General features: G+C 34.3%; 1 protein-coding gene across 2 annotated transcripts in view; it reads left to right on the top strand.

Moving 5' to 3' along the window:
- The window catches only part of PIBF1 (progesterone immunomodulatory binding factor 1), a 120,669-nt gene extending 105,169 nt beyond the window's left edge, over positions 1 to 15,500 (top strand). For both annotated transcript variants that reach the window (XM_074815532.1, XM_074815533.1), the window contains exons 17-18: positions 12,310 to 12,489; positions 14,744 to 15,500. In XM_074815532.1, coding sequence (XP_074671633.1) covers positions 12,310 to 12,489; positions 14,744 to 14,800 — 237 coding nt within the window. In that variant the 3' untranslated portion in view covers positions 14,801 to 15,500. The remainder of the gene's footprint in view (positions 1 to 12,309; positions 12,490 to 14,743) is intronic.
- Positions 15,501 to 16,087: the final 587 nt, after the last annotated feature.

The raw sequence follows: 16,087 nt of genomic DNA, 5'->3' as shown, positions 1-16,087 counted from the left end.
TGTAGTAGTAGTTTAAATAACCCTATTTGATATCAGTCAGTTAAATAGATACAGACACATGGGGTTTGATTGCTATTTGTTTACTTAAATCCAGTTAGCTTGTGTCAGCAAATTGTTGTGTCACTCTAATTGAATTGAGTGCTAAATCTAAATATGTATACCTGAATTGGTCCAAATCTTCAACTAGACTGAGTTAAAATTTATTTGGTTAGCCATTGCAAGCTTCTATTCTTTTTAAAACATATTAAAGTACAAAAAAAATTCTTATTGAGCGGTTGTTGCTGAGAATAGCCTACCAGGTTAATATTAAAATGCTAATTGCCTAAGTGACTGTTATGTTGAACTTATTTTCCAATTGGCAGGTCAGAAACTTTCCAAACCTGATGTATAACTCACCGTTTATGAATAAACCTAAAGTTTTCCTTTTACTACCATGTATCTCTTCCCCCTTTTCAGGTTTTTACAGTTTCTTAACAATATGTCAGAGTAATCCTATTTAGTGACTTAATATTTCTCTGGCCTTCACCACAGTAACCAAACACCTCACAAATATTATCCTCACAACTTAAAGAAGAAAAGTATCACTACCCCTGTTTTGCAGAAGCAACAACCAGAATGAAAGAAATGGTGGTTTGCCCAAAACTCCCCAGAGTTTGGTAGAGGTTAAGAGTTCATGCGCCCTAATGCAGTATCTTAATCACAACCATTCTTTCCTTACACGTTTCAGTTCAAAAGCCCTTAGTGTTTATTTTTCTTAACTAGACACAAATTAACTCTTTTCTCTAAGTCATCTTCTAATATATGAACTGATTGTAATTTGGAAGTAGTTTCACAAACAAATTACATTTTTACTTTATATCATTCTGAGAATTTACATTTACATTCATTTTTTAATCCACATCTCCTGAAAAAGGCCACTTTCCAGTGAGTCTCTTAAAAATGAAATCTAATCATGTTTTTTATTTGAACTGTAGAATGGATATTTTATATTATATTTTCTGAAAAAAGAAAATTCACAGCAGGCTGGAGCTCTTGTATGAATGAGATTAAGTGTAGCTTATTTTGTCCAAGCAAACAGAGGATCTGATGGGGTGCAAGAAAAGGAGATAAACATAAGGCAGCATTGTGTAGGTAATAAGTAAGAACAGAGAAAAGAACAAATGAGAGAGAAAGGTGAGTTAAGAACAGAAAATAGTTTTTTCATTATCTTTAAAATGTAGAAGATCAGGCTTCTTTTTTTGGTTGGGTGTTTGTTTTTTTTTTAATAAATGGTTGCCAAATGTATTTTCCAAGTGTGTGTAAGATTAGAGAGTCTACATGATCAAGCAGGAGGAACAGCTACTAATTAGTCCTATTAGGATATGCATAGTTTGTTAATGGCTCTAAGAGTTTTTCAGAGAGCTTCTACAAAATGATCAGGCTAAGGTTCCTGAGGATTTATATAAATCTTGATGAATGTTAGACTTTAAACATGGCCACATGAATTATCAGAAGTGTTTGCAATTCTGTGACATTGTTGCAGAATTTTAATGCTTCCAGTGTCTGAGAATTTAGTGTCTGTGCTTGTACATGTTCATCTCATGTCAGTATCCTGCACAAAACCCAGTTACTTCTAATAGTTACCCTGTTATCTGGCCCACTTTGCTGAGTTTGTGTATGTGGTGGGGGTTTATATCATATTTGCCGAAAGAAAAGACAGGTGCTTTTATCTTTCCTTCCCTCTTCTGAGGAGAAGCAAGGTCTCCTGAAGTATCTGTGTTTTACCTTGCTTTGACGAGTTACTCCTATATTCTCATGCTTATCTTTCTTACTTTTGTATTCCTTGGGGAATGCCCCTCACTGCTAAATTCTCTACGCCCACAGTTTCATTCCATCTCAGCAATGACCCTAAGGATTCCAGATGAGTTTTCAGCATTTCATTATTAGTCATACTTTAAAGTATGGCTAATACTATCCTTAGCTGTAATTAAGTTATGCTGAAGAAGATTGACTAGAAAGCCAATGTGTTGGATTTAGGAACCTGGAGAGTAGCAACAGCTGCCATCTGCAAAAAACAGAGGTAGAGAGAAGTTCAGAGGCTCATAAAAAGCTTTGGAGTCACAAGGGGGAGGGCAGTACGTGTTTAATCAGGGATGGAATCTTAGTGGATAAAAGAAGAAAACTGCTTTGTTGGGGGAAAGGGGAAGGAAGGGATATCTGCAGGGGTTGGGAAGACACGACTGAAAAGAAGTGATTGGTAACAGGTGCCTTCAAACAATCTCTAGCTCTGCCTCTTTTCCTTCTTTTCTGTGTAAAAGATTGTACATGATAATGTCAAAATTATTTGTGTTTCTAAAGTGAATGACTTCCCGCTCATCTATGTGCTGCAACTTGTTTTATATATAAAAAAATGCTGATGTACAATGCTTAGCTCTCGTTTTAAATGTTAAGCCACAGAGTAATTATCATTTTTCTTATGCTACGTTTATGTTCCAAGATTCTAGTTTCTATTAATGTTCTGCATGTTTTCTAAGTAGATTACAGGGACATTTCTGCATCACAAGTAAGCCCTGGAGCTATTCTCAGCTTAAAGCTTGGAGAAACAAAGTGACATTTACATTGCTAAATGAGTGTAGAGAAGTTTCTGGCTCATTTTTTACAAGAAAAAATATGCTCCTAAGCAGTATTTTTCGGTTTTGTTATCTATTTTGTTGCTGTCAAGCTTTAATAAAACTTGAATTCCAAATAGTATCGAATTTAGGAAGAGGAAGGACTTAACGGCTGGGTACATTCATTCTTTTCTTGGAGCTATATTATTCAGAGTATCTTACTAGTTTTCATATATATTCTTTAAAGAATTATCTTTCCATTCACAGTGGTATGCACTAAACAATTATGTGCTAAATGGTGATTTCTACTCCACAATTTTTAAAATTTTTTTTTTTTTTTTAGAATCTTAGAGACCATGATAACACAAGGTTTAGTAATGTCAGTTAATATAAGTCAAATATAAATACCTTTTTTTGTCTCAAAAACAGGAAGCTTCATAGGCAAAATGCAACTTCTTTATGGATTATGGCATGGACTTGGCATGTGTATTTTAAATTATATGTTTTTGAGAGAGACAGAATCAGATAAAGTGATAAACATTTAAACAAGAAATTGTTGGCTTTTGAACAATCAGAAAATGCTCAGATTTTCAGAATATTTAACTGATGTTCTGTAATATTCATTTTTCCTGTATTGGCTATGAATATTTACATCACATTCTGCTGCTTATCCAGCTATGTAAAAATGTTACTTCTGTTCACTTTATGGTAGCAATTGAATACTACCAAGTGGAAAGTGAATTTAAATACTCTGTAAGAAATACCAAAGACAGGAAGAATCAATCTAAAATGTTACCCTCTCAGAAAATACAAGAACTTCTACGTAATAATTTAGTGAATAAGGCTGTTTTGACATATTAACATTTTTAGCATCTGCTTCCTGAAAGTAGAACTTACTCAAAGCATTCTTCTTATTAAACTTGAATTTGAGTAAATGAATGTCACAATGGCTCAGCTTAAAAAAAATTTGATGATTTAGTCCCAGTTATAATTGCAAATATATTTCTGATCATCAATACAAAAAGTGGAAAAAAAAACCTCAGAATTTGACATGCAAGTTCTGAATTATGAGACAAATTATTTCCTATTTTTCATAAGGAGTTAGAAGGATTTCACTCTCAAGAACAAATTTAAGATACAGCTGACATAGGCAGAGATTTTTATGTATCTGAAGAGAGAAGCCATTCACTGCAATGACTGGGACATTTTATTGTTGCCACAGTTCTAATGCATTCACTTTATAAAACTGGAATTTGTTTGTAGATCCATATAGTCACAGATCTGTCAGTTCATTTTAAGTTTTTATATGCACTGGGATATAGAGAACTGAATTAAGTGTAGTTCAGAGAAGCTATCAACGTCCTGCATATGGTCTGGCATCTTTCCACCACTCAGTTATCAGGTTCATTTGTTTGATCAGGACATTTCATACTGTCTTCCAGTTTCCAGCTTTACAATGTGTATCCATGTGCCTAAGATGACCATATGTGCAAATCTCACACCAGAATTCTTGCTGACTTCTCATATTTTTAATACAGCTGCAGTTGAGGATGCAACTATGTCAAATACACTCTGCCTTACACGAGGGATTAAACCATGACTTGTGATATTTTCTTAATTGCATAGGTGGTTGTTAGACTCTTCTTTGAGCTCTGTTATGCATGTAGGTTCTGCTCTTGATAGGCACAAGCCCAGAGCATTCCACTGTTGAAGCTGAATTTGCACCATTTGTGCCACTGCGTCCTATCCATCTGCAGTCATAAATAGTGGAATGGACTGACTGATCATTTGCTTCGTTTTGCTGTCACATCAAAATGGAGCTTCTGTAGTGTCTTTCTACTATTTCACACTTTGTCATCATTAATATTAATGTCCAGTGTTGTTAATTCTGTGCTAATAGTGTTGGTCTTTTTTCCACTTTCAGCCAAAAAAGGGAGACAAATAATTCATTCCAGGTTATAGGGTATAGCCCTTCTGCAGTGTCTCTCTAGCTGTTCGGCAGAAATAAAATCTGTGAGGAACAGTTCTAAAATAATTCTTTATGTGAATTGTCAGTAATTCTAAAGAGGAGACATTCTAGATACTGTTTTTGTTCACAAGTCTCCTTCCTTGCTAATGACACATACACGTTTCCTTTCTCTAAGTGCACTCCAAAGTTAGAGCACCATACTCAAACTTTTTCTTCAAAGTGTTGTATGCAAGTCATTGCATATGTTGAAAGGTGGAACCAGGTTCTATTTCAGTCCTCTGGTCTGTTCTCCAGAAATATGTCAGTAACTTGATGTTCTATGCCAACAATCTGTACAGAAGGCTCTGTTTGTTTGCCTCCATTTTAACCAGTGAACTCCAGCGATATTAAAGAGTACTACCAGTGTAAAGATGATCTGACAAGTTGTTTGTCAAGTCAAGTGGCGAAGTAGCAGAGATTAATCTTACCTAATTTTAAAAATCTGTAGTGTAGATGTCTACATCTGAAAATCCTCTAAGGATTTGTAGTCAGAAAATAAAAACAGACACTATTACGGTGTGATTTACCATATCCTCATCTAAAATCAGCAAAATTAATTGTAACCTATGAATTTCTCACCAGCAGCTATGTAGAAGAATCAGACAAGCTAGTTTACCTAGTTTTAAGTATTATTACTGAAGATACCTAAAGGTCAATGTGAGGAAGTCCTACCAAGTTTCCAGTCTCATGTTCCAAAGCTGAACTCCAACGAGAGTTCTCACAAAGATCCCTCCCCATCTTAGTATCAGCTGTTAAATGATAACAACTTTACTTTTGACACACCTTTACTTTCACATAAAATCACAGTAGGGCTCTAAGAGGGATTTAAGTTAGAAAATGCACAGATTTCATAGAGGACAATATCCTTAGTATTTTCTCTACCATCACTTTATAGGCCCATCAAGCTTGACGCTACAGAACACCCTGAGACAGAAAACTCTGGAGACAGTTCCTTCTGAACCACCCTGCCCTACCCTTTTCCAGATTGAGATCACTTTCTCTCAAGAAGGAGTTATAGGAAGTATATTTTTTTTTTCTTTGAATCATCCCAAGAACATTTCCATATTGAACATGAACTTTTAATTCTTAAGAGACTCAGAAATCGTTTCTGAAATGTGCTCTTTACAAAGCACTACCAAATTGATATAGCATTCTTAAATGCTGGTTTAGGTTTCTTAAGTCAGTGTTCTTTAACATACCTATAACCTCATTTTCTGAACTCTGTTTCTCCCTGTGCTGACTTGTTGTTTGAAGACTACACTAGCTGCCTAAATGGGAGGATATGTGCATGTGAAGACAGATTGTGTTGACCTAGCACGAACATGTTTTTCATCCCAGTACGGCTGTCTTCCCTCTCTTGCATGTATAACAATTATAGCTATTGTTTTTATTGTTGTTTTTTTAGAAGTTAATATAGCCAGAATAGTCACCAGACTGCTAAACCCACACCTACTATTTGGCTCGCACATTGAGAAGAGTCCAGTCTCTGGACTCAAGGTGTAGTGCACTAAGTCTCTTGTGAAGCAATTTTTTTGTCCAGTCCCCTCTATGCAACAGGAGCTGTACAGTCAACTGTTCTTGGACCTAAAGACAGTGCTGTAATCTCAAGTTTCTCCAGCCTGGATACATATTTTTATTTTGAGTTATAATTTAAGCACATGGGGACCATATGGCAGTTAAACTGAGGAATACAAGCTTTCCAAAGGAGGTCCTGAACATACATGCTTTACTCTAACAATACAGAAGATTTAGAGATTGGGGGTAGGGACACACATCTAAAATCATCATCTTAGTGCTTGACTCACAAATTCTGAGAGACCTTAAGTTTTGATCAGCATCTTTGAGGGACGCAAACCTCTGTTTTTATCCCTCCTTCAGCTGATTTATCTGATTTTGTCAGTGAAATTGATTTTCTTGTTTAAAGATCATAGTATTTAGTGCCTTTTCTGTGTTTACGTCCTTTTACTGGGAATTTATGCTGTTTTCTTCTCTGGGAACACTTGTCAGTCATCAAAATTCACTGATTCTGCCAGAACCTGATACATTTTCTAGGAGAGAAATTTCTTGTTCAGCTTCCATAAGACAAGTTCTCTGCTTCAAAATGGAATTCTAATCCAAGGTGAAGTTTGCAATCATAAATTCTATATGTAAAGCTAAAAGTAGAATACCGTTTGTCATGGTAAAGGTTCAGGTGATGGTACATGCTGTTGTTAGGGTCACTTTTGCTTTAGACAATATTTATCTGAGTACAGTAACCACGGGCTTTACTGCATGAGGAAGGAGCCAGATGGACCTGACACACATTGGCTTCTTCTGTGATTATTTTAGTGATATGAAAAAACATTAAATTTACCATCAGAATGAATTATCTTCAGGCCAGAAAGGTAGATATCTCTTCCTACTGATCACTTCCAGCTGTTCTGTTTGATCTATGTAAAGTGTCTTTTTAAGATCGTTGTAGGGAGATTATTTGAAGGTGCAAGACATCCCTGCCATAAGAACATAAGAATTGACATTTATGTAATTGATTCCTGTAAGCCAGTTGCTTTTTCTTAGACTCTTATTTTGCATCTGCTTCCAGAGCATGATATATAAATATATATAATTTTAACTGCGTATATGAATTTACATATTTATTATAATTATAGACACACATATATAATGTTAAGTGGCTTTGCAAGCTTTTGAGTGCACAGGGAGGATTCTTTCTTGCTTTGATTATAGTTACATGACAGAGATAGTAAAAAGAAAAATCTTTACGCTTGTTGACAATCCACTGAAAAATGGAATTACTATCTTGGTAAATACCTATTGTGCTTAATATAGGCAATTTTTTCATATACTTCATCAATTATTTACTTGATAAAACACCATTCCTTTTTATGCCTCAATCATTTTTCATATCAAGCAATTCCTTTTCATTTTGTTTTGATTATGTAAGTTATGATTTTGTTATAATATTTAATATTAGACTAATTTTGAATTTGTAGGACTGAATTAGGAAAACATAAGATGCTTTTCTGGTACATGTATGTTTGAGCATGTATCAAGGACAACAAAAACAATGTTAATAGAGATCCCTTTGTAGTGTCTGTAACTCAAACTACATTTATATTTTATATTGCTGCATGCCTTATTTTTGCATTTGCTTGTCTCTATCTTCTAGTTGCATTGCTAGTTGAAGGAATGAAATTTTATCCTTCATATTCCCAAACTGATCTTCAGTCTGCATTTTTCTAGGTACTATTTTAATTATCCATAATAAACAGGTAAAAACAGTTTTAGGTAAAATATAATTTATTTTTACTTGCTTTGAGATCAAACATCATCATAAGAATCTCAGATTCTTCTAAAATAGAATATGAGCAGATAGCATCCAATTATTTTGCCTTTTTTACTTTACCTTTTAAAAATTATTGACACTTCTTTGGTTTGGTTCCTTTAACACTGTTTCAAAGCTTGATGATTTAAATATGATGTACCGTAATCAGAGTTCCATAGCAACAGCACTGATAGCATTCAGCCCAATAAATTAACAAGGTAGAATTAGGGAAAATCCCAAAACAGAAAACATTTTAATTAATTAACATCATGGAAAAGATTGGTGCCTATCCTTTGTTTGTACCTAAATATCACCTTCTCTGTATTGGCACACAAAATTGCTTTTGCTATTTTTAACGAAGGTTGTTGGACATCGCAGTACCAAAATAAATGGAAATAAGCAAGTAAGTTCTTCTGATACTATTTACAATGCAATACATGTTACCTTACTTCACCTCCTGCTACATAGCTCCCATTGTTCTCAGTCCATTCATTCTAGTAATTTATTTTGAATTCCAACTACCTTCTGGTTATGCATGCAAAATTTTCAGTGATTCTTTTATAGTTAAGTAATCTTCATTAAATGTGAATTAATGTGCATAAGTAAGTGGAATACAGGATGTTAGATTGTTCTAAAGTATGAACCTAGGTATGTTTAAGAAGAGTGGACTATCTGTGGTGTCAATGCCTGTTCTAAAAATGCAATTCTTTTTAACACAGCAATTTGATACTACAGATATGTGTGCAAGGGCATGCTTGCACATTGGCTATTCAGAATGAAAGTTGGTTTAAGTGAAGTAGAAGGCTGAGAAAAGTAAATGATAAGGAGGGTGAGGTGAGAAATGGATTCAGCTTATGACAACTACATTTAGGTATCTAATGGAGGTGTCCACGGTGAGGTAAGCATCTTGCTTTGCTTTATAGTCGGTGGCAGCCTGGTCAATATGGCTAGTGTTGTTATGACACAGTTCAGCAGACAATAGGTGTCCAATTCTGAGTACTGTCTGTAATGGAAAATTAGATTCCTAGCTCATGTGTAGATACTTAAGTTTAGACACATAAATTTAGGTGTTATAAGCTTGAGTTAAATCCCACTTAATGCGTCATACAGTTCATTACTTTGTTTTTTGGCATTTGTGCTGGTAGAGCAGGTTAGCATCCTTAACAAAAATTCATCAGGTTTCTGTGGACAGACTTTCAAAATATTTAATAATAGAGTATAACCCTGATACTTGCTTGTATGGGTGACCCTCGTTGTACATAAAGAGTGGGTTTGTGCCACCTCCATACTTTTAATTTTTTCCCTGTTTCATCTTAATCCACCTTTTCTTGCTAACTGCATTGTTTTCCATGTATCTGCACTGCCACATCCCCACAGTGTAAGCAGGGAATGGGTGCTTGTGTTCCCAAAGTTTGGGACAGTGAGACCAAAGCTGTAAAGCCAGCACAGAGAGGAGCTGGGTGAATCCACTCAGAGGTGTTTAGTACTTATAGTCCTCCTAAGCAGGATTGCTCTCTGGCCCGCCAAAGCCCTCAGACCTGGAAGCCTCAACTCAGTGACACACAGCTTGCATAGCACAGCTTGCTTATACATCCAGGAGCCAGCGTGGCAAGGACCAGATACCTCCACAGAGAAATTGGGACATGTAGAGCTTTAGCAACACTGTTTCTACAGTGCACTGAGTAACTGAAGTGAATACTGTAAGTAAACAATTTGCACAGCTCTGCCTGGACATAGGACTGTGGACTTGAGACAGTAGAAATGTATAAAAATTTTAACCATCCATTTCTCTTCACATCTTCTTTTACTTAACTTATCCTGAAACTAATACATGTCCTTCTACACAAAAGATTCTTTCCATCCATTTTGAACTCTATACCTCCTTTCCCCTTTTTTTTCAAGGTCCTGTTCACACTGGAACAAGTTCACATATTTCTGCTAAGCACAATCTCCAATGCTTCTTTTTCCTTACTAAGCTTTCTAGACCAACTTGACAGGTTTTAAGACTGGAAAATATTATTGAATCATGGTAGCATGCTAGCAGCAGCAGGTAGTGCTAATGACTCTTTGTTTAGAATTTAAAAGTGAAGCTAAGAATTAAAATTGTGTTCAGGAGCAGAGAAATCTAAAGAGATGGGTAAAATTATTGCAGTTCAAGGTAGAACTTTGTTTTCAATATTTCCTTGGTTGAAAACAGCAAATCTCTTGCAAATGTGTTGGGCCAATTTTCTTTTCTTGTTTAGCAGTACACATACAAATGATTCTATTGGATTCAGTGTTTTCCGTGCTATTTTGCCAAGTTTGTTAAGGTCTTTCTCACTAAATGTGGAAGGATTTTAGAACAAACATTAAGGCAACTTTAGCTAAATTCTCATGATAAATTTGACTGCAATGCCAAAATAACTTATTCGTTGTGGGCTAATTTGTCATCCCCACTCCCTGTCATTCCTTCCCTAGCTTCACAGTAGGGAATTCTCCTGTCGCAGGCAAAGCTCGTGTTCGAGCTGACTCTCCAGAGCCTATTCCAAGTCTGAAAACAGGCTGTCAAGTACAGGACAGATTCTGTGAGGTAGACCAGACCTTAGACTGCCGAGTGGATCTTGACACAAGAGAATTTGACCCTACACATACAGGTTTCAACTCTGTTACTGAAATCTGTGTGATAGTTTTCGGGTTTTGCCTTGTTTAAACATGCAACTATTTGGTCCACAGAATAATGCAATTTAAGTATAGGAACAGCACTTGTTAATGTCAAAACATTGTTTATGGACAATTTGATCTCCTGTGATGGTGTATTTATTTGCTGTATACTTGCTTGAGTTATTTTCATCAAGAAATTCTGTCTATGTGTTGCTTTGGCAACATCTTTGCAGAGTTTACAACTTTGAAAAACATGTTGGCATCAACTATGCAGTCCTTTTAAACAGCTGCTCTGCAGTCATGCTGTTTCAACATGCCACCACACATGGCTGAATTATGCAAATAGTTAATATTAAATGACTGAGATACAAGAACAATTTGTACACTCGATAAAGCTGGTCTGTGGAGTGTAACATCCATTCATATAACTGAGTTAGTGTGGGACAATTTAAAGGCAACAGCATAATTCTTTTGACTTTGTATCTTGTATTAAAGGCAGCAGTGGACAGAGAGAAGGTATATGGCAGGAATGTTTTAGAAGACTGAGGGGTTTTTTTAACTTGTTACTAATAATGCAATGAAAATAGAGTGTGCATCAATGTAATTTTATGGCAAGTATTAAGAAATAGGTACAATAACAAACATTTGTCATTCAGCTATAAATACGAGTTACCCTGTTCTGGTGGAAAGATAAGACAGAATGTTAATTATATAGAATGCTAATATATTAACAGTATTGCTTATTGAAGACAACAGCATTTGTAAAAAGCAAGCAAACAAAAACATTAATAGTTTTAAAAATGTAAAATGGTGTTAAAGTTTACTTTGAAAGGCTTTTCTACTGACCTTTCTGTTCCAGTTGTGCAATAATAAATGTTCTAAATAATAATAATAAATAATGCTTTAAATTCTGTAACTTATTTTATAGTAATTACACCCATTACATGTAGGGTGAAAGAATGTTGGGCAGTAGGTGATGCAAGATGACAAAAGAAATCCAGTTAAAGTCACAAAATACTATGTTTTTTCTTTTCTTGCTCTGCTCTACATTTTGAATAATCTGTTTTGTTCAGCTAAGTAGTAAGAAAATGTTACTTTTTAATTAATCCAAATTGTTTACAAAGCAAATTATTAGAACATCAAAAAAGTCTGCATTTCTATATGGTCTTGTTTTTCTTTTCCCATGTTGGAACTTTCATTTCTCACAAAATTTCTTTTCTGCTCTGATCCCATTTTTGCTGTAGGTCCTCTTAAGGTTTTTTATTGAGTTTTCTTTTATGATCTAGATATAAAGACACATATATATTTCTAGTAATATATTTATAAGACTTCTGCGCAAGACTTAGCGCTTGAAAGTACAATTTGTCACAGTCATTCAAATTAGATTTGTGAACACCTTCAGCCTGACAAAACAAATTCCAAAAAATTCTTTTAAATTAAATGGAAGGTTAAGTTAAAAGAGATAGTGGGTTCCTTATTACACAGTAAATGTTCTCTTTTACAGCCTTTAAGCAACACAAAATTTGAGTTGTATAAATCGTGTGTCTTTTTTATTTTCTTACTTTAGTAAAAGTGTCCAGTTAGTAATCTTATTAATTATGACAACTATATGTTCATGCTTGTTAGATTTACTTATCCACTTACACATTTAGTTTGGTGAATAAAAAATTTATTATTAACAAATAAATATTTAATAGGTTCAAATGTAATTTTACTTAATAACTTAGCATTGTTCTTTTGTGGTTTTATAGGAACTAGCCACAATGAAACAGATACTAATTAGTCTACATGGTAAACGCTATGAACAAACTTTACCTCAGTCTCATACTGATGTAAAAAGTTCAACTGCAAAAAACAAATCAAGCCCCTCAGTAAAACTGCTGCCAGAACATGAAGAAGAAAATGTATTTATACCTAAGCCAACGTTATTTGTAAGTACTATAATAAGAGTAAGTGCCATAATCTTTTCTGATAATTCTCCTCACTTTTTAAAAAGAAAAATGTGGGTTTATTCTTCAAGGAGATGTATAATTAATTCAGCTGAATATTTGCAGCTCTTTATGGGAGTGGTCAATGTTGAGGAGATAAATTAAAGTTTATGATGTTATTTATCTATTTGGTAATTTCCACATCTTAAGGTCACAGCATACTAGATTATATTTTTTTAATGCCATCATAATATTGAGTGGTTAGCAAAATTTTAATAGCCGAAGACCATATATACAATTTTAAATCTACCCTGATCATGTATGAGTTGAATGTGTGTGTGTGTGTATATATATATATAGAAGAGCAGAAGTGAGGAAAAAGGTGTATTATGTATACTTATATTCATGTATATATGTATATTAGTATGTTTATGTATCTAAATATAAAAAAAATACATGCCTAGTATTGATATCACTTCTGTTACTAAGGATACCTGATATTATAAAACCCTGTTTTATTCCTTTAGAAACTAAATGCTTGGATTTAAATACTTCAAGTGGTGTGCTTCAGATTTAGTGCCTCTAGTATTTGAAAGCTTCATGAAAATGGTTTAGAACTTTCTGACTATGACTGTGCCTGGACTGATAAATTTAAGAGAGCCAAGATGCAATGCTGAATAACAAAACAAATCATGACTCTTATTTACACTTCAGGCTACCTTTCTCTAGGGGAGACCGGTTGTATCCACACTGCATAGCATATGTGCTATTTCAGTCCAAATATATATCTATATAGGTTTTTTTTTCATTTCTTTTTTTTCCTGGTGGAAACTTTAATTTTCAGTGTCTTAAACAATATGAGGTTTGTATTGCAGCACATCAGATACTGTTTTTATAGTACAAAATGTAGGAAATGGTTGCATCTCTTCGATGTAATATGAGGGCATTTGGGGATTTTCGGGGTTTAAAATTTGCTTGGATAGTGTTATGAGACTAAACACAGGCATACCCAGTGTTGCCTCATCCACAGTCCTTTCAGAAGTGCTAAATCATACTGCCCAAACTTTGTCTTTGATGGAGCTATTCAGTGATCCAAAACAGACAAAATGTGAGCTAACCCTTATGTTGTGTGGGTGATCCAAGGTTTCAGTATTTATTCTGTCCTGGTTTACTTAGGGATATAGAAATGGTATAGGAATCTAGAAATAATGCTTTTACATTTATAAATTGTGATCAATTTCTCTTGGAAGAATTCTAGTCTTTTCAGACTTCGGAGTAGGGAACTGAAAATGGGCAGATGGCAGGGTTTCTTCATAGATGGGGAAAGAAAGTAGTCCTGTGAAAATCCTGCCAATTTGGGTCAATTTCTAGAATTTTAAAAGCTTGCACAAATAGAGCAGATGTATTTTTGACGATTTCAGTTACAAAATGCAAGAAAGATGGAGGTTAAAATGCGATGAGAACCCCCCGCAACAAGGCCAGCTGAATAAAGTAAATTTTTAAATTGAATGGTTATTAAGTCTTGGAGGAAAGAATGGATAAAGAGCAGAGAACAGGACAAGTTTAGAGACAACAGATGAAAGGAGCAGTACTCAATAACACAAGAGATTATACCCAACCCTGAAAGCAGAATAGTCCTTACCTTGTTCCACCCCCACTTCTTTAGTTTTATTTCTGTATACAACCACTGAATTTGCCACAAGAATGTTAAGCAATTCTGACTGTGTAGCAGTAGCCCATAGGATTATGAAGACAAGGAAAAGTTGCTCACAGATAATTCTCTGTGATTAAAATACTTTCTATGCTGTCAGAAAACTGCTGAATTCTTTTATTTTTAATCATATTTTTATAAGAACTATATTTCTGCATAAAATGTTGGTCAATTATAGCACACCTAAGATCTCTTTTCTAAGTTCCATCCCCTTCTCAGCTGGGAAAGTCAGATGATGCTATTTCAAATGAAACCTATTTATGGCACAGTTGAGGCATGTTTTCATTGTAATAGATATTTTAAAACAATCATTTACTTCTTACTGTATAATCTGCTTTTTATAACTAGAAATAGGGAGGTTTTAATACAGATATGTAGTAATAATAACCTTAAATGCATAGTCCTGTTTTTAATTTATTTGCATTTAATCAAATAACTCAATTATCACTGTGAACTACATAGGAAGGAAAGAGACTTCAGTGTAGATTGCATGTTTTTCTTCTGACTTACAATTAAACTCACAATTAAACGTTCTTTATTTTACAGACAAATAAAGAGGCACCAGTATGGTACAAGAAACTGCAGAAGAAAACATCACCATAGTGTTTTTCTAGAATTATTCAAAATAATCCTTAGGGGAGCTTTTCTTTAAAGAAAGTTATTTTCACCATAATAATGCCCTTTTTACCATAAACACAAACAACTGTTTTGTTTCTAACTGTTTTTTTTATACCTGTCAAATGATCTTACGCTTCATAAAATAATTTTTAGATCTGTCATGTGAATAAAATGTGTGGAAGTAATGCATGCAATGATTTTACTAACATATATTTGAATTTTAAAAGGTAAATAAACACTAGCATATTGTACACATTTATAATCTGTGCAGTTAAAGAACGTGTTATTCAGAATGTTCAAATTAATGCATGTTTCAGCTTTTTTATATTGTTTTTCTTGGACCATGTGTTTCATGCCACATTCCTTGCAACTATTCTGGCTCATAGAAATTTAAAAAATATACATGAGTTAGCATCAGACTATATCCTGCTTTCTGTGAAGGAAATTCATGTCAGGTGGAAAAAAGTTTAATTTCTTATCAGCCTTGATTTGTGTAGTTTGTCATTTGATGTCATTTGTTCTACCAAACAGGCATTAAAAATATTCTAAAAAAACAATAAAATACATCTCAATTATCAGTTACCGATAAATATCAATTACCGATATTTAATGGGCTAGATACCCTTGCTCTAGTATAGTTACATCAGTGTAATAATAAAAAGAACCATGATGTGTGAGTACTGTAGCATGTAATGGTGAAATGGATGACTTGCCACATTTAATTGTATGAAAATAAGCCCCATCTTCCAAGAACACAGTCTAATTATATATTCCACTCCACCATCTATTTAGACTATAGGAAAGGTCTCTTAATATTTTAAAGCACTTTTGACTGCATATGGTACATTTCTATATATATAACATAAATATAGATGTTACTGTTTAGGTGACTGTATACTGACAATATTGTTCAGATTTCATTTAAGAGGAAGCTCCTCTTTCTTACCTCCTTTTTTATTGACAGTATCTCTTCAACCGATTCATTGTTCCTACCTGGACATGAGCAATAATTATTTACTAAGTAATACTGAGCTAGATCCAGCTTGTGATTCCTAGATACACTTTTCTTCATTTTCCAAACAGCAGTCTGAAGCATAGCAATACTTCCTCTGCTCCAGGTAAGCTTCAGTTTTTTGTTTGTTTTTTTTTTTTCTAATTCTGAGAGAGTGAGGTAAAAATGCTAGCAATTGCACATGACAGGACTAAAATTATCATTCTGTGAGTGAGGGAGGCCAAGTGTGTGGACAGAGGTCATATCTTTTATTAGACTAA

The sequence above is a fragment of the Strix aluco genome, chromosome 2, assembly GCF_031877795.1.
Source record: "Strix aluco isolate bStrAlu1 chromosome 2, bStrAlu1.hap1, whole genome shotgun sequence".
Taxonomy (NCBI): Eukaryota; Metazoa; Chordata; class Aves; order Strigiformes; family Strigidae; genus Strix; species Strix aluco.
Note: the sequence above shows the minus strand (reverse complement) of the source record. Positions and strands in the feature narration are given on the sequence as shown.